The 25,986-nt window shown below is 33.3% G+C and overlaps 1 protein-coding gene across 1 annotated transcript in view; it reads left to right on the top strand.

The window, feature by feature from the left end:
- Positions 1-18,421, top strand: part of LOC129231154 (adhesion G protein-coupled receptor L2-like) — a 50,336-nt gene extending 31,915 nt beyond the window's left edge. The window contains exons 11-21 of the mRNA XM_054865402.1: positions 327-506; positions 1,381-1,501; positions 1,706-1,803; positions 2,456-2,558; positions 4,385-4,541; positions 5,534-5,600; positions 8,155-8,221; positions 12,448-12,533; positions 15,977-16,103; positions 16,795-16,884; positions 17,888-18,421. Coding sequence (XP_054721377.1) covers positions 327-506; positions 1,381-1,501; positions 1,706-1,803; positions 2,456-2,558; positions 4,385-4,541; positions 5,534-5,600; positions 8,155-8,221; positions 12,448-12,533; positions 15,977-16,103; positions 16,795-16,884; positions 17,888-18,169 — 1,378 coding nt within the window. The 3' untranslated portion in view covers positions 18,170-18,421. The remainder of the gene's footprint in view (positions 1-326; positions 507-1,380; positions 1,502-1,705; positions 1,804-2,455; positions 2,559-4,384; positions 4,542-5,533; positions 5,601-8,154; positions 8,222-12,447; positions 12,534-15,976; positions 16,104-16,794; positions 16,885-17,887) is intronic.
- The last annotated feature ends 7,565 nt before the right edge of the window (positions 18,422-25,986 follow it).

The following is a 25,986-nucleotide window of genomic DNA, read 5'->3' as shown; positions in this document are numbered from 1 at the left end:
TCCGACATAGACAGTACAATGCCGCAGCTAGCTATGAAATGAAAATGCATTTGAAAAATCATGATTGAGCTCGTTTTAATACTAAAAAAGTCTGGCTTGAAATCACTTTTGACCTTCATTTCTGATTTATTTACTATTTTTAATTAATTTTTTATCGAGAAATCGTATGTTCCAAATCAGCTAAATTAAGAGAATCATATTAAAAATCTTTTTTAGAGAAAAATGCAGATGAAATTTTCAGCTTTCATTCTTTCTTTTTTACACTCAACTGGGCTTAACATAATCATCCTCTCTGTGAAACTGTAAAGTTTGTTTTTCCGTTTCAGATCCGAGCGTAATTCCTGGAGTCAGATCGCCAGCCGAGTCATCAGTTTCTCTGTGAGCAACGATACTGATTCAGTACCTTTGCCAAGCAATCAGTACGTTTCATTTACCCTGGAACACGTTCTTCAAGGAGACGCTCTGCTGTCGCTGACGCCGAGATGCGTTTTCTGGAACTTCTCCAAGTAATCATAGCCACTGGTTATCATATCGTACATCCAGTTAAATATCATAGATGTAGTATTAATTAGATTAACAACGAGAAACCGGTTTCCACGGGCAACAACGTTTGCCGATGGTGAAATTAGTTCTGCAATCACTGGAGATCAGTGGTTGCAATTACATCCAGGGTAGGCTACGCTTTGCCCGTTGAGTTTTAGATTCGCGCGTTCAATGGTGTCCGACCAGTGGCTGCTTCTACGGAGTTGTGCATATAGTTATACTACATTTATGTACAATACCGCCATATGTGGATTTTTTTTTTCTTGATTTTCTGGTGGTATTGCACATGGTCCCCACGACGCTCGAGTAAATCCCCAGTTAGCATCACGGGCTCTTCTACTATAACATTACATGAAATACACCGCCAGCTCAGTCAGTTCCAGCCGAGGACTGCAGTTTCGTGCAGTCATCAGTCCGGCATAGGAGTGACTGAGCTGGAGGTGGAAAACCTCTTAAAGAAGCCTAGAGTGCCAAACAAACTGGTAGCTAATATAGAATTAGCACTGACCAGACGAGTGACCGAAACAATGGTTCGGTTCAACTCGAATATTGAAGGCAGGGCAGGTATATTCAGTAAGTTACACCCTATAGCCAGGGCTAAGGCAGGAATACATGAAATACACCGCCAGCTCCAGCTACCAGTTTGTTTGGCACTCTAGGCTTCTTTAAGAGGTTTTCCACCTCCAGCTCAGTCACTCCTATGCCGGGCTGATAAGCACGAAACTGCAGTCCTCGGCTGGAACTGACTGAGCTGGCGGTGTATTTCATGTATTTCTGCCTTAGCCCTGGCTATAGGGTGTAACTTACTGAATACTATAACATTGCTCTATTTCATAGGGAACCATACGGACAATGGGACTCGAACGGATGCTTCGTTGTGAACTGGAATGCAAGTCACACTGTTTGCAAATGCAATCACTTGACAAACTTTGCAGTTTTAATGGATGTCAATGATAATGTAAGTTAAGTTTCGATACGTTTTGCATATAATTGTTTGATATATACTACTTTTGATTGTTTTTGATCTCGTGTGATATTCATTGTATCACCATCTTCTCGTTGGTTGTGGCCAACGTTTATATTTTTATAAAACTTAAACTTTTGTGCTTATTAACAGTTATCATTATTTCTGGTAGCTGAAGAACTTATGCTTTTTATGTAGGTGAAAGACGACACAGTGCTTTCTTTAATGACGTACATCTGCTGCGGCGTTTCATCATTAGCACTGTTTCTGACGTTAGTCTGCTTCATAGCAATAAGGTATTATCACTCAATAAGTACATTGATAAACTGATGCTAAATAGTAGGGAACAGGGGAGTTCGGGTTTTGTTGATAAACTTTTTACATATTGAATTTTTATAATTTTTGCTTGATTTCGAAACCTTTGTTGACATAATTTTTTTCACATAAACAAAATGTTGATTTTTTTTTTTCGAAATGTATCAAGTCAACATAACGTGGCTCAAGTTGATACTCTAATGAATAAACTGTTATGCTGACGTAATAAGCGACAAAATGAAAAGTTAATTTTTAAAGAACAGTCTCATAAATGTTTAAAGTATCGAACTGTGTTAAATGATAAATGTAAATCTGATTTACAGCTAATAAAAGCATAAGTATGAATATCTTCACCGAAATACGCTCTTTCCATTATTTCAAGAGAAATTACCTTCTTCTGAGTTCTTAAGTCATTTTTAATCATTTCTGGGAAAAGAAAAAAGAAAAAAAAACATTTACAAATTTGGGAGTTAAAATATTCCATGTATCAACTTGACCTAAACAATGCCATTAAGTTTACTCAAAAGCGGTGAAAAAACAGCTGTGAATATTAAACAACAAGTAAAATCATACCTCCTTAACACCCTATACGACAGTTGAAAGCAAACTGATTCTTTTTTTATTTGTTTCCAGGCCCCTGAGAGACCGAAGAGGCATCATCACGGGCAATCTGTGCTTCTCACTTCTAAACACTAATTTACTTATTCTTTTTGGATTGGATCAGACGAAAAATAAAGTAAGGTTGCATTTTACTCAGAACTTCGTTATAGCAGACAAAAATACGATCTATCAGGGAAAATACGATCCATGTATTCCAGGCAGGAGGGGGGAGGGGTACCTTCATATTCTCGGAAGGTTTTGAATTTAACGCATATAAAAATCAGTAGAGAAGTAAGTTACAGGAACATTTTTGTTCTTCCTTAAAAAAAAAATTTAAAAAAAAATTTAAAAAAAAAAAAAACTGGCCTGAGATATAGTCCGCCAAAGATGAGGTGGTGTCATTTCTCTCTTGAAATCGCCTACAAACTTTTCAAGCTACTTTATCTACGAGCTGTGCACGGTATTTTTCTTGAAATTTTTGTATTTGAAAGATTATCATTTTTTTCTACAACACCATTTGCACCATTCGGAAATATATGTAATTTTTCATGCTACAGCGTTTTAAAAAAGATATTTTTGAATAAATTTGTTTTTTTTTTTCAAAAACCACAATTTCAAAAATTGATTTTTTACTGTTGATCAGTACCGTTGAATATTGCGTTGATTGAAAAGGAAAGCTTACACTTTTGAGCTTATTTGGATCAGAATACTTCAGAAGAAAAGAAGTCATTATTTAAAAGAATTTTCCTGGCCTTATTCGAACTCACAACCTTCGCATTAATAGCAAGACGCTCTAACTGATCGAGCCATTGTTTCTTCGTTTTGAAATTCGATGCATCGAAGCAATGTGTAATAAAAAACCAAAAAAGTCTTTTTTTTTTTTTTTTTTTTTTTTTAACAAAACAACCAAAATGTGAACTTTCTATTTATTTTTTGCCGAAAGCAGTGAAAAAAATCTTTAAAACGATGCCTTACTTATGAAGTTTGATCAAGTATTGTGAGAGTTATAGCGTTGTCATAAGAAAACACTTTTGAGAAAATAATAGGTTTTGAGAAATAGATTTCAGTGAAACTGATCAATAGTGAAATAAATAAAAAAAATTTGAAATTTCCATTTAAAAAAATAAATAAATAATTGATTAAAAATAATTTTTTTAAAGCGCTGTAGTAAGAAAAATACCCATATAACTAAGTAGTGCATATCGTGTTGGAGAAAAAATGATTATCTTTCTATTACAAAAATTTGCAATAAAATATCAGCACTGTTCCGGAGATAAAGCAATTTTGTCGAAAATCGCAATTAAAAAAAAAAAAAAAAAAGCACCCAGGTTTGCTATCTTTTGTAAGTTCTATCTCGGGCCAGGGTTTTTTTTTTGCAGGGGGGGGGGGGACAAAAATTGCATGTGGCTTAAATTTTTTTAACTCATTTTAAAACACGTTAAATTCAAAAACTTCCGAGATTATGAAAGTAAGATTTTTTTCTTTTTCCCTGAACTGGCATAGACTATGTCTTGGACAGATTTTTCACAATAAATTGCTGTTTGCTTTACATGATATTTCTTTATATATAAAGTGTTTTTTCCTGTATTTTACATAATGATACGCAAGAATTTAAGTTCAGTGTTTCTCCAAGAAATACGTTAAAGAAATACTCCAAGAAATTCGCAAAATTTAGCAACAGCCATATTTTCCCAATATAATGATGCTTTTACGAAGATCTGGTTGTTTTTAAAAGCGCCATTACATTGGTGAAACATATCACTAATCAGATGGTTGTAGCTAAATTTGGATAAAATTTAACCACTTTCTTCATGAAGTGCTGAACTTTTAATTTTTAACACTTACAGTTTTTAATATTATGTATAAATCTCTGAAAATGAAATTGTACTTTAGTGTTCATTTACTAGACAGACATAGTAAACTGTATTATTGAAAATTCATTAACTGATTTCTTTCAATCAGATTGTGTGTGCGTGTATCGCCGGGTTGCTTCAGTTTTGGCTTCTGTCTGCTTTTTGTTGGATGCTTTTGGAAGGTTATCATCTTTACCGAATGATCATCTTAGTCTTTCAGCGAAGTGCAGATTTCTCAGTTAAAGTCTATTACTTCTTTGCATATGGTAAGAAAACCATTTCCATTATAAAATTCTTGAAATAAGGCGCTAAATGCAATCTCGAACTTACGAAAATCAACATCACAGAATGGTTTTGAGCATTTTCTCAATAAAAACATGGACTAAAATTAAAGATATTTTCTTTAAATTTTGAAAATCTTTAGAGCCATTCTCTTGGTCATTTATCTTGAAAAGTTATATCTTGTCAGGGAGTGGAGTTCAGTTCAATTACCTTCGCAATACTAAAACTCCTAAAATTCAAGTTCACTGTATAGTTACTGCCAATGTGTAGTATACCAAGAAATAAGTTAAATCTAGCAAAACTTAGCTGTAAACATTTTGTTAGTAATATGTTCACCAATGAAATATTTTTTTTTTGTGGTCACCAGTTTGTAAAAGCAATAAGGGTTTGCAGCTAAATGTTGCTAAATTAAGTCAACTTCTTGGCGAAACATTTAATTTTATTTTCAACATTGTACATACAGTTGGCTCGCTGTTTAACGACGCTCTATTTAACGACTTTCTCTTTTAACGACGGCTTTTCACGGTCCAAGATGGTCCACTATAGTGTTAAAAGCATTCTATTTAAGGACGCTTTCTACTTAAGGACAATTTTTTGTGGTTCCTTGAAAGTCGTTAAACAGAGAGCAAATTAAACAGAGAGCAAACTATACTACATAAACTCAACTCCGCGCTAATATTTCCTTCTCTTAGTTTCCCGACCCAAGGTCAGGACGAAAGCAGTAAAAGAGTTTCATTTCAACAACACAAAGCATGTTATCACTGGTGATATACGCATAACAGCATGTTTAAATGTTAAAAATTAGCAAAAACGGCATAAAATAGTACCCGGCGCGTGTGAAAAATCTACTTGTAACATTAATTTTCCCCATTCATTCTATGCACATAACAAAACAAAAAAAAACTTTACTTTAAAACACTTTTCTTAGATTTTCGAATTTTCTTTAAAAAAGTTGACCTTAGTATTTGTCTCATAGGTGTCTCTCTTCTGGTGGTTGGCATTTCAGCTGGTCTTCGTTACGACGACTATGTTGGAGACAAATAGTACGTATAGTACTTACCAGAAATGATGCTACATGCTCTTAAAAAGGCCACTTTTTAATTCGATAAATAATGTGGATTGTTTTAAAATGCTTGGTCGTATAAACTCATTTTTATAATTTTAGCGAGATCAACACCATATTAATCTCTGAACATGCAATGGGAGGAGCAATGTTAATGATAAAACATGACCTCACATCGCACAAGACGTTTATTTCTGAGGGAAGGGGTAGAGCATAAATAAGAGAAGAAAAAATACATCCCTTAAATTTGACATGGTAAAAATATTTTTAAGGAGTGAAATCGGGGTACACCATAAAAACTGAACTATCAAGCTTCGTCTAGTCTCTTTCAATCGATTGAGTGAGATTAACTATTGCTTAATATGTTTGGTTACTTTTTGGCAATTTGTCACTGAGTTCTAGACTTAAAAGTTGCGTGAAAAATGCAGTACCAGATACGTTTAAATTAAAGCAATGTGATTAGGGATTGCAATACTGGACCAAAAACCCAATACCGGTATTCGGTATTTTTGAAACGTGATACCGGTATTTGAAATTTCTCAAAAAAGGCGTGAAAACATATTGTTTCGCTGTCACATTTCGTAATTTTGTTCAAAAATCGTATTATTTATGAAAACATAATGTGAACAAATATAAAACGAAGAAAGAAATGTCATAACAAAAACTCAATAATAGTAAAAAACATAATTCGTTTATTGAATTGTCTCTAAGCCTGGAACTCATTTTAGTGCTCAGCTTTCCTACAGTTGAAAGTACTTTCTAAATCCACGCAGGTTGGTGGTACTGTTAACAATGCGCAATTCACCTCCTCTAACTGTCTAAAAGTCCTTCATCTTCAAATATATATATATATATATATATATATATATATATATATATATATATATATATATATATATATATATATATATATATATATATATATATATATTAATAAATTCTTTTGTGTGCGTATGTTTCTTTTGAATGCCGTGTAATATTATTATTATTGTTTTAATTTATAGCTAGTTGTTGTTTCTTTTCGAGAGACGATACTTTTTATATATTTACATCATTTTCTCTCGAGCAGGAGAGGTTTGTGTTTGCTTTTTGCCCTTTGGTTGAAAATTTACGATAAGCTTGACTAAATTTGATCTTGTTAGTTTCTCTTATTCGTTTTCGATTTCTTTTCTATATTCTTTTCAATTATAATTATGTAAATATCTTAAAATATGTTTCAATTGATTTTGCTTTACCTCGACGCAAAATTTCAAGGCACTATATAGTTTGTCAATGCTATCTTGCCAAGTATTAAGACTAATAGCGAGACAGGACAACAAACCAACAATAAGGACAACAAATTATCATTTGTTATGCTTACAAGAAAAAAATTTGGTCAAAATTTAAAACAGTTGAAACAAATATTTTTTTAAAAAATTACAAAGTATTACTGCAAATGATGTTTGGAATAAGTTGTTCATATTGCAAATGCATTCAAAATTATTCTAAATTAACTTTTACAAAAGGGAAAGTGAGTGATCAGGGAAATGGAAAAAATAAAAACCTGGTGCGCAAAAGCGCACGAAAATGCGATTCATCTCACCATCTTTAACGAAGCGATTCTCGAAAAAATGTCCCGTGCGTAACGATAAGTTTTTTATTTTTTCCAGCCCATCAAAAGCTTTAAAAAAAATAATGCTGCTGGGGAATAATACATGCTTTAATATACTATCAAAGCGTAACCGTTAATCCCATATTTAATTAATAGTTACTTGAATAAAATAAAAAACTTAGCGTTACGCACGGGACATTTTTTCTAGCATTGCCCAATGACAGCATCATTTTGCAGTCTTTCCGCTACTTTAGTTTAATGATATTTTATTAGTTCGTGCTTTAAAAGTCATGTTTTTACATTGATAGAATAGTTTGGGTTCTGCATCATGGAAAAAGAAATTTCCATTTCAAATGTAAGTAGATATTTCATAAGCTAAATTGAGAGAGAAAATTCTTTAATTGAAACTATTATTTTCAATTTATACCGGAAATACCGGTATTTTACCTCAGCAAATATTGGTATTACGAAATTGCAAAATTTCTTGAAATACCGGTATTCGGTATACCGGTATTGTAATCACTAAATGCGATAGTCATCAAATTCAAAAGACAGTTACGATGGCATGAAGGAATAAGTTCTGAAGGTTTCTTCGAAACAAATTTGAGCATTTAAATTTTACCACAGTAACTTGTTTTTTTTAAGTAAATCATACAGGCCACTTCGGCAAACTAAACCGCTTAGTCAAATCAAGTTTGAGGGAAATGGTTCTAAGAACAGTGATTCTCGAGTGAAAGCTTTTTTTATTATGCCAAAACTAATAATTAACTACGGTAAAAAGTAGTTTACATTTCCTTTAAAATATTTACTTTAATAAAAACAAAATCTTAGTTATATTTTTCTGATATTGCTTTTTTACCCTTGGAGCCTGACCGGCCTTAACCATGCATTGCATAATTTAGTAGAAAGAAATAATAAAGATGTATTTTTTATATTTTTGTAGCTGTTGGCTATCTTCAAAAAACGGGCTTATCTGGAGTTTTGTCGGACCAGCCTGTTGTATTATTTTAGTAAGTAATGTTCAATTTACTTTGTCAATCATGAATTTAATGAGTTAGGACCTGCATAGAGAGCATCAGGTGTTGCAACGTGGCTTATTAGTACAAAGCAGAAATTCAAATCATACATATCTTAGAAATTATAGATGCTATGAAATAAAAATTAAGAGTTTTAAAACATTAAGAAATTATATTTCTGATTCTTCTATGTGAGGTTAATGTTTAATTTTTAAAGGGGCGAATAAGCAAGCACTACTTGAGGATTTTTTCTTTCTGTTTTATGTCAACAAATACGATGACACTACTGAAAAATGGGGAAGGAGAATTTCATTCTTACATGGAGAATTTCTGGATCAAAGCTACCTTGACTGACTTTAATAATGTTGCAACTCGAAATTATGTGAAATAAACTGCAGATAATTGTTTTGGAGTTACAAGGTTTCAATGCAACAGATGTGTGTAAAAGGGGGAAATGCACTCGATTGTTTCCTATGTCATATCCAGAAGTTCAAATCTTAATGAACTAAAAAAAAAAATTTTTTTTTGAAAAAAAAAGAAAAAAAAATAGAACTTACTTCAAAATTACTCTAAAAAGGGAAAAATAATTTTATTCTTGGAACACCGTCGATAATATTTTAAAACGTAATTTTTGAAGTTGGCGATAAAACAAAAAGTAAAATCATGTGTAACCATACTTCGTTCATGGTTTTTAAGAAATTCATCCTAAGTTAGGAACGAAACATTTATACCGTTACTCAAATATGCTGCTAATGAATGCATAATGTATGCGAGTGGTATTGCAGAAGCTGGGCCCGGTTAAATTAAGAGCTGTACTAGTTGAATTTTGGCTACTAATGATTTTATCTATAGTTTTTGCGCCAACTTCAAAAATTACGTTTAAAAATATTATCGATGTTGTTCAAAGAAAAAAAAATATTTTTCACTTTTTAGAGAAATTTTGAAGTTGGTTCTATTTTTTTTTCAAAATTATTTTATTTCATTCTTTTTAGTGTAAATGTATTTCAGAAATAGTACGAAGTTATTATCACTAAACTTCACCTTATTTTTTCATAAAAATACTCCCATACTAAAAAAAACTATAAACACGCCTTAAACTTTAAGCGATTGGCACTAAAAAATTGTTCTTGTTCCTCTCTGGGGTTCATTCGTACGCTTATTTAATTATAACCATTTAAATATAAACGGTTTCCCCAAACTAATTTATATTTCACAACATACTAGTTGCTTGTGACGCAATCTCATATCTCCTTACTTAGCCGCAATATCCATTATTGGCATAGATGATTCTCCTCGCTTCTAGATTAAGTTTGCCCCACTATAGAGCAATTGACGGGGAATAAACTTTATGCATGCTTCAAAGAAGCCTTTATTCAGCATTTTCATAACAATCACTATTAATGTTACTGTTATATGGTCACAAACTTTTGCAACAATGTGTTTTTATTATGGGGGGGGGATCCACGAAGCGGAAATGATTCTGAGAGTTTTATTTCAAATGACTGTGTAATTGATGTCTCAACTAAACCACCCAATCAAAGACGGTTCAATTAATGACCAAAAATGTTAATTATCACTGCCAGGGAAATCTTTACACAAAAATATTCCAAAATACCTTGAGTCTGAGCCACTGACGGATATGGGGTAAGCCAGTCAGGACCCTTGCTTCGGGTGGCAAATTCAAATGCATCGATAAGAGCCCAAGCGTGGTGCCAAAAGAATGTCATGACCTCCTTAAGAGACCAAAGAAAGCAAAAAACTTCACTTCTCGTTCTTTTCCTTTGCAAAATTTCTGTTAGAAAAACCCTATTCCCACACACCCTTTCCTTATATAGCCCCGAATAACTTTAAATATAACTTAAAACATTTTTATAGGGAATATATTTCTAAAATATTTCCTGAAAAGAGTCACTTTTCTGAGCTCCTTCTCCCAACTTGGCCCCAGACCCCATAACGTCGCCAGTGACTTCAATTTTCAAAAAAAATTCGAGAGAGAACCACTGCTCCCTGTCTTCCACTTACGTTACCAAAAACAAAAAAAATTTCGAATTTTCAAAATTAATTTGAATTCTGAAATTTTGAATTCAAATTATGTTTTTCGCAATCACAAGTTGCGACAGGACCCTACTCATTGGTTACTTCCCCACTTGCTTGTTTTTAAAAACAGTTCCTGTCCCTCCTTTTGGGCGGTTACGTGTGCAGAGTTGTGTATGTAGGCTTGTGTGTGTGCGTAGACCTGTGTGTATGCACATTGGCTTGTGTGTATGTGCGTAAAGGCGAGTGTGTGGATGTGTGTGAGTGTGTATGGGCGTGCGTGTGTGTAGGACCAAGAGCAGCGGCTACCGGAAGGAGTCGCGGCTGCAGAGGGTTGAAAAAGGATCCAGACATCAAGGACGGTCAAGTGAAAGCGATTAGCAGTCGTGATTTCTCAAAAAAAGCCTAAGATGCGATTTTTGAAGGTAGTTTTGTAGCTTTCTCAAGAGCCGTCTCTTTTTTAGACCACCGTAATTTATTGAAAACGCTGTACAGGAGCTTTTAATTTAACGAAGGAAAAAGCGAATGTTTAGCGTATTATAGCGATGTTATTGCTAGTGTAATTTAAAATTGTTATTTATGTAACGATAAAAATGTTTTTTTCAGACAATTTGATCCGGACGAACGAGGGCCGGATAAATGAGATTCTAATGTAATTTCAAAAACATAATACATTTCATATACCCTCGATGAACATAATTTCTAAAAAAGTTCCCCTCCCAAATCCATAATCCAAATTCGCCACTGTTTATATTTAATCATTTTTTAACAGGGAAATTGCATGAAATTGACTCTTATTACCCATAACTTCTTTTCCAATGAGCAAATATCATCAAGGTTATGGGACCTAAGTTGAACCATCCCCCTATCCACTAAAAAAGAATCGTCAACATCGAGTCACTAGGTGAGACGCTGTGAGTGGACAAACAAATAAGCAAACAGACAAAAAAAAAAAAAAAAAAAAACATACATACGGTATGAGCTGATAACCGCCTCCTTTTTGAAGTCGGTTAAAAAAAAAAAAGCAAAAGCTCACTTTAACCCAAAACACTTAGGGTCAGTGGCGGTAAGCGGAAACATGGGGTAAATAGAAACAAACATTATTGCTACAACTTGTGGTAAGTTTTGAAGCTAAACTGCTGGTGAGTGTGGACTAGATCACATACATAAGAAATTCTGAGAGTTCCGCACGTTTCCAAGCACACGTGTAGACGTAATCACCGTTTGAAGATTACTCTAAAAAAAGTTTTTTTTTAAGGTTTAGTGATCGAACATTTTCCTATCCGGCGGATCTACAAGTGCGAATTAACTGGTTTCCATTAATTTTACTTATGTGGAACGTTACTAAAAACATTTTTGTTATTTCAACTTCCCAGCTATATTAGACTGGCAGTACCCGCACGGCAATGCCCGTGCTAAGAAGTTATAGGATGTCCGTTGAACAAAAAAAAAAAAAAAATCCAGGTCCCCCCCGCCCCCCTTCTGATGTGAAATGATCATTTTTCTTCAACTGAAATGCGTACACACCTTTTCAATATTGATGTAAATTACACCTTTGTACATATTTTACATTAATTCATCTCATAATTTAATTTTTCGTGTGATTTTTCTTTTCAAATCATTTCAGGGTACAGTTAGAGGATTCAGCGAGTTGCACAGATTGTGTATTGTAGGTGTAGAGCTTCCTGAGATTCTACACTGATTATGTATATCGCGATTATCTACCTACGCGAACCCTAATTGGGGATAATGTGGTGTTTCCATTTATCCCATAGTTTCTGGGGTAAAAGGAGAAAATGTAGTGTTTTTATTTACTTCCCTAGCCTTTGGAGTAAAAGGAAACACGATTTCCTTCTCCATTTCATAAAGTCAAATTTTTCGCACCCAGTTACTGCCAGAAAGTGTACTCTTGGATACAATACAGAATATTTTATGCGCTAGCTAGTAGATCCAAACGAAAAGGAAGGATCTAAAGTTGAAATATTGAAATTAGTTTCCCCTTAACCCCAACTGACCTTATTTGCAATGTAATCTATTTAATTTATATGTTTGAGCGTTACACGCAGCGTTGTTATTACTTAACATATTTATTACACAAAAATAAACATTTCATTCCTAAAAAGTGATATCTTTACCACATATCTGTTTCAGTGTGATACACTACATTATTTTTTATTTCTTTACAGGCAAATTTAGCAATATTTATACTGACCCTTCGATCTGCGTCTAGCGTCAGAATCAAAAGGGAAAAGACTGGTGTTGAAAACGTAAAGTAAGTAGACCTCAAGATATCTTTCATTTTAAATATGTGACAGATTCAGGGAAAAGCTTTTTTGATCCTTTATACCAATGGTTCTCAACCTATCTGGCTCTGAGCCCCTTTTTGAACACTAATGTGAAGTCATGCCTTCTTCCCACCACCACCTTAGCCCTACATTAATTCCGGGGTCCCCTTTCCAGATCGTACAGCTTATCCCTTCCATACTTTCAAAAATTAGAAATAGGTACATTAATACAAACTTTGTCTTTAATTTTTTAACCCTTTTGCAACCGGGTCCTATATTACTGTGGTACCCCTATCTTCCCCTATGTGGGGGCTATGACCAACATCATAAAGGTCCTATGTAGGCTTTCATTGAAAAGTTTTTCTGAATCATGCTGTACAACAGAACCTATCTGGGCTACTAGTACTCTCTTTTGCCCCTAGACAGAGGAGAGGTTCACCTACCATTTATACAGGTTATCTCCAAATTTTTAATTTTGCCACTTACATTCCTTTGCTTCTCACTGACTTATATGTAGTCCGTCCAAGTTGTACAATTGGAATTTAAAACTGAAAAGCTGGTTAGAATCGCTGAAATATTACATGAAAATATAAATAATTTCTAATTTCGTTATGAACACATTACTAGAGCACGCGAAATATTTAAAAAAAAATCAAATAACAGAGTGCAAATTAATGCGAGTTAATCTAGGATCTAAGTGAAGTTAGCATGTAATACCAGTCAGAACCTGAACGGAACCGCCTGCCTTGTCTAGTGGTCAGAGATGTCTGATTGCGACAGGAAGGTCCGGGTTCGAATCCCGGGTCGGGCATGGGCGTACTTTCTCTCTCCCGTCCTTGTCCTTTCTTTGTGAGAATGTGTTGTTGTGCTGTGAATGGTTGCCTACCCTATAAACGGGTCCTTATGGCATGTGTGTACTGTAGAAGTCGGACTTCACACCAAATTACGGTACAGTTGGAAAAGTGAAGCAGCGCACCCCAAATTGCCAGCATCACTGGCACACGACAACAACAACCTGAACGGAGCCATAAAACGTAAATAAAAAATTTTTAAGTAAAATTTTTTTTTTACTTTATTTATGCATTCGCGCCTCCCCTCTTGAAACTTTTCTACTGCGTTTCACAAGGCAGCGTGACTCTCAGGTTGAGAAACTGCTTTAGGATATGCGATCTGGTCAGATCAGACGACACAATTTTAAGAACTCAAATCAACAGCATTATTTTATATATTTTATAAATAAATGTAACTTACCGCTGTTTGAATCACCAAGCAAAATTTTTCAAAATCCTTAAAATTGAAAGGCCGCAATTCATAGAATTCTTCATAAACTTCGCAAAATTCCGAAACTCCGACTTTAAAATAATTATTCACTGTTGCCAATCTGAACTTTATTTATGAACTGATTATATATTAATCTATTCTACGCTACGCAAAAAGCTAATCAGCTTCACAAACATCACAGGACTTCAAACTTAGCGGCCTACCTCCTTTAACAACACCGAAAGGATTTACATCAAAAAAGGCAGGAAATTGTATGGATGGCGTGGACACAAGTTGAACCCCCCCCCCCCCCCTCCCTTCCCAGCTCCATTCTGAACGCAGGTAGCCGCCGGATCATGTGCTTTGACCTCAACCACTGACGCCGTAACTAAGAAAGTAGAAAGGATTGGGGCCGTGGTAGCCCGATCGGTAGAGTGTCGGATTCGGGGCCGGAGGGTCCTGGGTTCGAACCTCGATGGTCGAAGACCCACCGTCGTCATTAAAGGGGACTGGGCGACGTTAAATATGCTCGTGGTCTCAATGTCCTCCAAGTGAAACGATACCTCTGGGGGTGCTAGTACTAGGTAGCTATTAGCTCTTGGACTAGTTCTAAATTCTCATTAACTGTTCGATCCGGTGATGGTGCTGCCATCTATTGGTATATAAAATAATGGAGGCAAGGCACTTAGTATACAGTCCTCGACATAAATACAGTTGTAGTCAGTTGTGACTCTGAATAGGAATAAAAAGGGTTTTCCGTCATTAATGGTGACTGGGCGACGTTAAATACGCTCGTGGTCACAATGTTCTCCAAGTGAAACGCTACCTCTGGGGGTGCCAGACCCCCAGAAAGTTATTCGGCTCCTGGCCTGGTTCTAAATTCTCGAACTGTCCATAGATGGCACCACCATTTATTGTGTTATCTTCTGAAGGCAAGGCGCCTGGCACGTAGTCCTTCATAGTTTGAGGACCAGAGGTCCCTTTGATAAGTTGATTTTCCGTCGCTTTGTTGTAGAACCTTTGCTTTGTATGCCGGAGGTTGTGGGTTCCATTCCCCCAGTGTCCTTAGTGTTATTTCATTTTCTCTGCGTTGAAAATCTTTCCTATGTTTGTCCGGTGGAAATGGTGCTTTATACGCGGCCCTCTGTGTTCATAAAGCTGATTAGCTTCTACAGGATTAAATAACAGATAAAATAGAAGATTAAAAAAGCATTAGTTCTAACTGCAAAAGGTTAGGCAGATCTCCTCTAGCATACAAGAACAGGAAGGATGGCGTTCTGACAGTAAAGTTTATTTAAATTCAGAACTAACTGAAAGTTAACCAGCTGATGAATGTTTATGGCAAAGTTTCCCAAACTTTTAAACAATTAACAACATACGACCAGATTAAGAAAAAAATTATGTATAACTTATTTTATCTACAGAAAATTTATTCTTTTCATTTATCCGTCATTATTTTTTTTTTCGCCTTTAATATTTAATTTTAAAAAATAATTCATGTCAAAAACTGATTAATTCCAAATTTTCGTTCAGATAGTTTAAATTTGTTAGTTGGAATGTTTTCAATCCTGAATATACAGTAATTCATTTATAAAGTATATACAATAATATGCTATTTTACAAAATTTGCTCTGCCGACTCCTGTACAATGACTTGATTTTAATAAGAACGTATAAAATGTTTAAGAGCAGAAAATAAAAAAATGCCTAAACGATAATAACAACCACTTCTGCACAACCCTCATTTTGTGAGTAAAGTAAAATCTTCTATATTGAGAAATAAAATTTGAAACTATTCTCCTGTCTCTTGAGAATTTTTCCCACAAAACTAGTTTTGGAAGTTAAGGCAAATTACGAAATCTTATCTAAAAAGATAAATCTAGAGATACTATATGGGTGTCATAGCTGCGACTCAATAAAAAGTGCTGCTCAACAGTGGGGTAGCGATTGGATAACTATCCAGTGTTGGAAACGCTGGTTCATATTGTAGGAAAAAAAATTAAAATGTTTCAAAATATATATATTCGGAACGTTATTTGGGTGATTAGTTTGTGCTTTTCTTAAAGACGAAGATCAATTCATACTTTGACTATGCTAAAATAATCCGTTGTTGTCTTAATTATTATAGTCCGTGGTGTACCTTATATACTTACATTTTCTTTTTCTTCCAGAAGTTGGGTAAAAGGTTCATTATCGATTATGTGCTTATTGGGACTGACTTGGTGTTTGGGTCTCTTCTACATAGATCAAAAATTAGGGTTCTTCTCTTATATCTTTACAGTTTTTAACGGCCTTCAGGTAAGAAATTATTCCTTACCAAAATTATAATTTAGCATTATATTTATCAACGTACTTTCTCATAAGGGCAAAAGTAAAAATTATTTATTGATGCTGACTACTTAAAAATGAACTGACTACTTCAAAGTGACAATTATTAACCTAGTGCACAAAATATTTGCACCTGTAAAGGGTCCGAGATTTGAGCCACCAGTTTATTCGAAAATTGAGGAACTTAAATCCTTGATGTATATTGAAGTCTTGAAGATATCAAATGGTCTTCCAATGGCACATGAACCGAAAAAAGCCGCCAGGGTGGCTAGATTAGACGATTTCGGAACTGATAAAACACTACCAATTGACGCTTTAATTAAAGTCGTAGAAAAACAAACCGGGCTATCCATGAATCTCATAACATTTCGAATCTTTTGATACCCTGATCAAACCTCGAATCGCTTCCATTCTTGCGATTTCCATTTCCGAGTGACATGCATAGGTAGATTGATAGATAAATAGATACGGTCAAATTTTTAATATAGGAGATAACTTTGCTCACTTCTTGATGTCGTAAAATATTGTACTGCATCAAGAATTGGCGAACAAGTAAATGACAAATGTGGAAAATGTTCGGTCTGTCTGCGATGCTCTAAAATTAAGCATTATAAAATTTGATTAAGAACAAAGTTTTTGTAGAAATATCTTTTATTTTTAGGGTGTTTTCATTTTTCTGTTTCACATTTTGCTGAATGAGAAATTTCTTTCATGGATATGCAATTGGAGCAAATTGCGATGTAGGAAAACGGTAAGTAACATTTTCTTATTTACTAGGATAGTGGATTTTATTTCCGAAAAATCAAACATTAATTTATGAGTACTTGAAGTTAAAAAAAATGTGATTTATTGAGACTTGACATTAAAGAGGGCGACGAAGAAAGTGTATATCAAAAGATGAATAACTTCCATGGGTTCTAACTACTTTTAAAAATGCTAAGAACGGCGGGCAGGGGAGTGACGAAACGAAACGATACGGAGGGACTAAAAGACGTAACCATGGCAACAAAACTAAACGTTAATTTTAGTAGTGGAAATGACTTCCATTCATGTTTGATTGTATTCTCGAGTTGAATCATATAGAATCGCTTTTGCTTGCTTAAGGTAAGCCTCGAATTACAGTTTTCGAAAACTAATTCCTGCAGCTCTGCTAATACTTCTAAAAATTTCGAACAAATTTTATCTCATGCAAAAAATTATAAACTTTCGAATGACTTGAAACTTAATAATGCACATAAAATTTTTCTCTTTCATAATGGGAACTTTGTGTGAAAAATGAGTTAGAATAGAAAAAGAACAAAATCAAATTTAAATTTCAAAAAAAAAAAAAAAAAAACACTTCAAGGTGCATTCCCCCTCCCACGGTACAAACTAATACAATGCCAAATTTCATGAAAATTTACCGAACGATATCGGCTCTATACTCGTCAGTCGTCACAGACATTTAAACACTCATCCAAGTTTCATGCCTTATTATTAGTACAGGTGTATATTTGTTTCCTCAATAACCTATCTACAATTGAATAATTTAAGTCTCATATCTTCGACATCATATATTTTCATAAACGAATTCATTGAAAACTACTAAAAATATTTTATTTGCTATTGTTTCATTTAATATCACTTTTGCTTCCAGTAAGGTCAGCTTTTAGCTGATACAATACTAATCTGATTTTCTTTTTAATTTTAAGAACTGTTCTATTTACTAATTGCAATCTCACTTCATTTATTTTCGTTTATGTTCTTTCTTTCAGTCTTTGAATCAAACCCTGAGCAACCACTTGAACAGCAAAACCTCCACTCGCAGCATTAACAGCCTTCAAGGAAGTAAACCAAAGACCACATCTAGTATTATGCCAGCCAGAAAAAAAGATGACTCTCGGAGAGATTTACATCATTGTAATCTCTCGAATCGAAACAAGACTGCTCAGTCTTCGCCTGAAGAAACTTGGCCAGAAGACACAACCTCTCGGATGAGGATAAGATTCCAACCATTGTCACATGGAAATGCTAACCCTGCTTTCAGTTATACGTAGAAAATATGGAAAAGACTATACACCACTTGAAAAAGCTCTTCTATTGCTCGATTCTCGTAGTTTTGAGATATAAACGTGGGCACTTCTAATTTATATTCAGTGAAACTCTTCTCCCAAAAGATTTCATTAGCTATCACAATATTTCAAAATGAGTTATGCATTTAAAAAGCAACTATAAGAATTATGTATGTTTTTATATGATTGATTTGTAGAAATTTGTTTCCTGATACGATGTGAGATTGTCTTTTAAATATTAAAGCAGCCTCCGTTACGTGTATAATTTAATTTGTAATAAAATACATATAATTTTTTTTTTTACAATATTGGTTTGAAAGCATTGAACTTAACATTTAAGCAACGTACATTAAGTATGAAGACGTATGATTTACACTGCAGCTATCAACAGTCGATTTAATTTCAGTTTACTTCCGAGCTTACTTTGAATGTACTCGTTTTTTTTTTTAATAGATTGCTTGAGCAACGGAGAACATATTATATTATGATGCAGTGCATTTACTAAAACGGTATATTAGATCAATTCCCTAGAATACTTTGAAAGAGCTTTGGAATATCTTCAACAAGAATAATACTGATTCCTGCAAGAAATAATTTTTCCTTTTATTTTTTCAATAAATTACAGAAAAATACTCTCAACAGAGGCTCACTGAACTTTATTATCAATCACATTACATTTATTACAAGCACAAAAATTACATCAAGCAAGATTTGTTTCACACAAATACTGCAAAATAATAACATATTTGCAACTATTCAAAAGCGTAACCACAAATCCTGACACATCAACTATTATAATACTGCATTTGAGCATCGAAAAAATTTCAAAATAAAATGAACAGTTGTAGAAAATTTTAGGTTTCTTGGCCGAGATAAATGATACAAATTATTGGCTAAAGATTTAAGAATATTTGACAAAGAAATATTTTCCATATATCAAGTTTGCTGAAGATTAAATGATCTCTTCAGATTTGGAAATTTAGGCATAAAGTATCAGAAGTGTCCAGACAGTAATTTAAAAATAAAGGTTCCAAAACGATCGAGTAATAATTATGGATGGTGTAAAGATTACACACAAAAACTACATTAGTACAAAGAAAATCTAATTTAGTTAAGTAGGGTAATGTAGGGCAAAGTGAAAGAGCAAAGGTAACTTGCCCTTTTCAAAATGAACAAATTGAAAATTTGTTCTGAATATTACAGTACATCAAGTAGGAACAATGTAGTTTATAATAAAACTTGCATTGAAACGCTATGATTTCTTTTTAGTGGTAAATTTGTACCTATAAGAAAAATGTAAAATTTTCATTTTTTTCATGAGGCAAAAAGAAACAGAAAATATTTTTCTAAAGAAAATTTTTCTATTCAATTATTTAAAATATTTTTTGTTAATTGAATGAGTAAATAAAGGAATGAATCAGCAAATGAAAAAATATGGAAATAAATGAATAAACGAATTAATTAATATATGAGAGGAAAAAAATAAGTGAATAAATTAGCGAATGAATAAAAAAATAAGTGAATGAATAGATAAGTGAATTATTAAATGAAGGAATATAAATGAATAAATTAATAAATGAATACGTAATGGACTTAATACTATTTACCTTTGCCTCGCATACACTTGGCTAATTGTACAAAATATTTTAAACTCAAAATAAGCTTGATATTAGATACTTAAATACTTCACCGAATATAAGTTGCTCTCAATTAATTTTTAAAATGTTAGTAACAAGAACTTTATAATTTTAAAATATCAGAAATAATTTTTAACTTACAACAAAACATTACAATATGAGTATCAATCTTTAAAAATTGCTTATATTATTACATGCTTTGATCTTCGGATATAACTTTTTCCTGACTGGAATAGACCACCATGCGTTACTACATAGTTTAATTATTACCAGATATGTGGCGCTTAAAACAAAGTAAATATTTCACCACTTCACTTCCCCCCGCTATTTCACTTTGCCCCAAATTTATATCAAGTGTTTTATTAGTTGAGTGTTCTACTTGAACTCATTTCTGCTTAGAAAATTTAATGTATTTCAGGACATTGTGCTGTTAAATTTTAACGAATTAGCACACTAATGTGTCAAACAGAAAATCATTTTTTCTTTTTGCCATTAAATATTCTGACAGTATTTTCTACCGAACTTTCTTCTTTAGACATAATCACTACTAACAGTATTCACGTATAAAACCCTTGAAGAAAACCGCTTCCTTCCTTTTTAAGGTATTAAATGGGCTTTTGTGTAAATTGATATGACACGAGTCCAAATTTATATCAAGTGTTAAATTAGTTCAGTGGGTCTATTTGAACTCGTTTCTGCTTAGGAAATACTTGTTGCGGGCATTTTCAACAAAATTTCCTCTACAAAAGTTAGAATATAAAACAGTTTGTAAATATTAGTAAAGCTAATGACTTTTCTGAATGAACGTTAGTTTGCTGCTGATGCAACTTTTACAAACTGCGACATGAAAATTGCATTATAATATTAAGAGCAGTAAAATGAATACTTAATATTTCTTAAAAGAAATACAAGTCTAACATTGAAAGAAAATCGACTAAGCGTGAAAAGCAAAGCAAAGTACTATCTGGACACTTCATACTAATCTGTAAGCATAGCTCTGTTCGTTACTGTTTGACATGAATGTCCATGAATATCGAAAATCAAAGCTGGATTTTCTTATTTCCACAGTTATACACAACATTATTGCATAAAGAGAAGTTATTGCCAACTCATACTTTCCATTATTTACAAAAGGAAACAATAGAGAAAGTCGTTTAATTCTTATTACTATAGATACACGATTGCAGCCGTATTACACGATAGGTCGGAAATACAAGCAATTCGGAAAACTAGATTTCCTTGCTTAAACCTATGTTGAAGTATAAAACTTGTGGCTGAATAATATTTTTAATATAACACAATGGTCAGAATGTAGGATAATATATAGGAAAGCAGAACAGTACACTTATAAATGTAAAAGAAAACGTAACAGTAGTGAAAGTTGAAGAACTAAATCACAGAAAAGAAAGATACACCTGCAATTACTTAGGAATTGCTCTCAGAAAGGAAGTGTCTATATATATATATATATATATATATATATATATATATATATATATATATATATATATATATATATATATATATATATATATATATATATATATATATATATATATATAGGAAAAATATTTATTTACCCATGTCAGTTTCATAATAAAAGTAAACGAGCGAAGAAAAAATTTTGCTTGGCAACACCATTTTCAGTTTTGCAAATGAAAACGTTGCATTTAAAATAAATATCAAAAAAAATATATATATAAATCTTAATCTGAATCTTTCAATAATTTGACGCAGCAAAAAAAATATAGTATATATATATATATATATATATATATATATATATATATTGTGAAAAAAATCAGTCACAACTGCAGTTACAAAATGTGCTGGGTTTTCAAAAGTATCATATTAAAATTCATGATATATAATACATAAGTTGAGAATTATGGCAACAAGATTCAAAATTATTGAATTTTTAACAGTTGGGTAAATTGGTGTTTCTAACAATTGATAAAATCAGTCAATTTCAAATTTGGTTGAAAACAGAGAGATGCCAAGTGAAAATTTGAAGATATTATGCATTACAACATGAAGATGATCTTTCATCACAAATCCATGTATAAAATACAAAGAGTACAGTGTTCGCACATGAAATATTTCACGTGAGCATAGTACAAACAATGACTTCCATTTAGTGTGCTTGTTTCACACCAATACAAAGTCTTGTATTTTACTTTATATAGCCTCGAAAATCCAGCTTTGAAATTTTTTTAACAGCATATTAATTAGTATAACTAAAGTAATTCGGTAAAAGATTAGATACAAAGTCTATCGATAAGAATAAAATTTGAGTGCATTTTTACTAACTATTTATTTGTGATTCTGGACGGTAAATAAACAGAATTATTGAGCAATTTATTTAAATGTCTCAAAAATCTTTGGTATAGTAACAGTTGCATGCTTTATATTATAGAGCATGATATAAAGCAATTAGACTTTAGGAAAGTTGTTCATTTGTAGTACTGTAGTATTGTCATCATTAGGAAATTTGTCAGTCCAGATTTGAACGAACGTGAGAAGCGAGTGACTCAACCTATGCGTTGTCACCCCTATGCATGATTTCCGTCCTGTGATCCACAGGGCGATTTGAACATTCTTTGCAAATACCTTTTTAGATTACCACGCTTATGTTTCGAGCAAATTTGCTGCTGATGGTTATTCTGCTATACAGGATACTTTAGAAAGACTCCTCAAAGAAAAAACTGCGAGAGTCGAACTGGTGTTATGTTACACAAGCGATTTGTAACATTCCTCAACAAAAACCTGTTGTTTTGAAAAAAATCAAGCTTATGCTTTGAGCAGATTTTGCTGCTCATGGTAATTCGGTAATACATGATGTTTAGGAAACACTTAGAATTTACATATCAGCAAAACTGTCAGAGAAATAAAGGTGTTATGTTAGACAAGTGATTTGAAACATTCCTTGAAAAAACCTGTTGAGATTACCACACTTATGCTTTGAGCAGATTTCGCTGCTCATGGTAATTCCGTAATACATGATGTTTAGGAATGACTTAGAATTTACATGACAGCAAAACTGTCAGAGACATAAAGGTGTTATGTTACACAGACAGGTCAAGAATTAGTTACTCACCGGCTCTCAAAAATAGTCCCATGATTGGGCATCAGGGGGTGCTGCAGTCAAAAATGTCTTAAATTGCGTGTGAAAGTATGCTTAGTGAGCAGAGGCCAAATCACATGACGATTGTATCGATATGGCTTCTTTTGCAGCAGCCTAGTCAGGACACGTAACGTTTTAAACGTTTCGCAAACGTTTTAAAAAAGTCCTTCGTCTTTACAGAAAGTGATGTACAATGCAGAGAAGCCCTTACTGCTGTGAAGATACAATCGTAATGGGATTTGGACAAAAGACATTTTTGACAGCAGGCTTCTGATGTCCAATCATGAAACTATTTCTATAAATAAGTGTATTACAAGTTTCAGACTGTGAGTCCAAAATGCAATTCGTTTCGGCTTTTTGGCTCACTCTTTCGCTCTTGTGTCATTTCAAAGTTGGAGAGTTCTTTTTGAAGCACTCTGTATATGCGGCATTGAAAACATGTCATCCTTAAACTAGAAAACTTTCCTTTCGAAACGGATTTCCTAAACTGTCGTTTCCCCTACAGCAGTTCCCTCATGCCAAACATCACGTTTGACACACTCGAGAATGAAGCTTTAACTGGAGTACCACTTAGCTTAGATATGTACGTTTTTTTGAGCGTTGTGGTAACGAATAACTTTAAATATTTGAAAGGAAATAGCGTTTAAAACGTCTCGTATGTTTGGGATTAATAACACTAAATCAAGGCTAATATAACAACTAGATGAGAATTTTCACTCATTCTCAAAAAAAACACTGAGTTTGAAAAGAAAAGAGTAAGATTCAGCGGTTGCGACTGACTGAACCTCTCTGAAGCGTATTGTTTAAGGGGATGGTAAAAATATGTAAAAGCTACCAAACATTTCACCAATGATTAAATATAATTGCTCCTAATCAGTCTAAAAATTTAGCCCCGTTAGGTTTCAGGAACTGTTTCAAGAATGTTAAAAACTTAAATATTTCAATCTTTACAGGAGGGTTGAAACAGAAAGGACAAAAAAAAAAAAGAAAAAAAAAGATAATTTCTGAAAAAATATGAAAATATTTACATTAAGAAGTAGTCAATAATGCGATTAATTTATGATTACTTTCCAGTTGAGCTAAGCACAAGCTACCATCATTATAGAATAAATACCACGTAACATGAATGTACGTCCAAATAGAGGACCCATTTCTCCAGACTGTGTCACATTTAAAGGTGTAGTGTACATTTAGAAATACCCTATATTTCTCTAGTGTTCGATCTATTCAAAAAACCTTGAAAATCCTTAATCTGCCCCCAAAAGCACCATCCTCATTCCCAAAACTTTCCGGGTTTATCTCCGTCTTTCAAAACCTTTTTGTGTATAGAAACGTACTATTTGGAGCTTTGGAAAGGGCCAAGATATGATTCAACAAAATTTTGCCACTTAAAATTTACTTCCGATTAATGTCGCTAAATCCAAAGACGTCTCACAGTGTTAGTGTTATTAAAAGCCTTATTAACCTCTACATTTTGTGTTATTCTTCACGACTAGTACAAGTTGCTTTGCAGTTTAGGTTTGACTTATTTTAATTGCAAATTTGGATCTTTATACAATGCAAGAAGTGAAGTATAAGCAATTCATTTTTTTTCGACTTATGTGACTTTTTCAGTTTGTTAAGTGTTTACATTTATATATTTTTAAAGATATATTTTAAAGATATAGCTCATTTTTAAAGATATTTCTCATTTTCACAGAAATTCTATTTAGTGACAAATTATCTCAGTGCTATTTTTCTAAAGATACAAGCAGCGGACTCTTTAGAAAGATTTTACTGTACTTGTCTCCTACGTAATAGAGGAATCGTGCCTTTGGTCACTCCTAGAGTGAGTTTACAATGGAAATGCGATGAGCCTGCTTAAAACCGGTAGCAGAGAATTCGGACTGAATCCGTTTGAACAGGAATTTGCAATTGACCAAGGCCTACTCCAACGCACCGAACAGGCACTTTTACATCCCGCGAATTCTCCATCAACACCGGAAAAAAAAATAAAAAACAGTTGCAAAAAAACTTTTACACATGTGGAAAATGGTGATGCCTCAAAAATGGTTTTACACACAAATGTAAACCAGTTTGAGAGCTATTTTTTGGGTAGAAACCAGGAAAAACTCCGGTTGAAAGCAGAAGGCTAGTAGATCGGCATATTAAAAAAAAAAAAAACAGATTGTGGTGATATGCGGGTTAGAAACTGGTTACAGTAGCGCCATGTGAACGAGGCCTATATATCTTTGACTCCAAGCTTAGAGTTTTAGCATTGAACTAACCCTGCATGATAAGGAATAGGTCGAAAATTCTAACCACAATGAGGATATTTTCCCCCTAGAGTGGAGTAAATTTCATATTGGGGTTTGCAAATACCCCCGATGAGCCGCCTTTTTGTCAATGTAGACATTGCTCTAGGCTGTAAAACATTGTTTTCATATGTTTTTTTAAATTTATTTAATGACTCATTTTCAGGTTTCCCTTTTTTAGTAATGTTAAAAGTACTAAGTTTCCATCGAAACAAACTTAGAAACGCGTATCGAAAGGAAAGTTTTTGGAAATGAAGAATATAATTATTGAATCAAAAGATCTTCGCTGAGCAGGATTTGCGTGCATTTCCACTAGAAAAATAAATATTTTACAATATCAATTCAACCCGGTGGCACAAAATCGTAATAGCATCCATAGGATATATTTATTACTTATATTACACTCATGCAGAACTTGGTAAGCAACATCGGTAGGTTTATTATATTATTCAACAACGGAAACCTTAATGCAGTTAAATGGATTCCGTATGCAATTCGGGGTAAACTTGAAATGCGATAAAGATGCATTTATTTTTTGACTGTGGTTAGGACCAAGATGTTACTGAAAATATATGGCATGTGTTTTAAGCTATCTTGCCGTACATAGAAAAAATTTTAAACTCAATACACCAGTAAATGTTATAAGCATTAATTGAAACACATACTGCGTATCATTTTCCATCTCGCAATCTGTTAACTGCCTGTTACGTAGTCCGTGACCTAGTACCTATCCACAGAAAAAGAAGC

Source organism: Uloborus diversus, chromosome 10 (genome assembly GCF_026930045.1).
Source record: "Uloborus diversus isolate 005 chromosome 10, Udiv.v.3.1, whole genome shotgun sequence".
Classification (NCBI taxonomy): domain Eukaryota; kingdom Metazoa; phylum Arthropoda; class Arachnida; order Araneae; family Uloboridae; genus Uloborus; species Uloborus diversus.
Note: the sequence above shows the minus strand (reverse complement) of the source record. Positions and strands in the feature narration are given on the sequence as shown.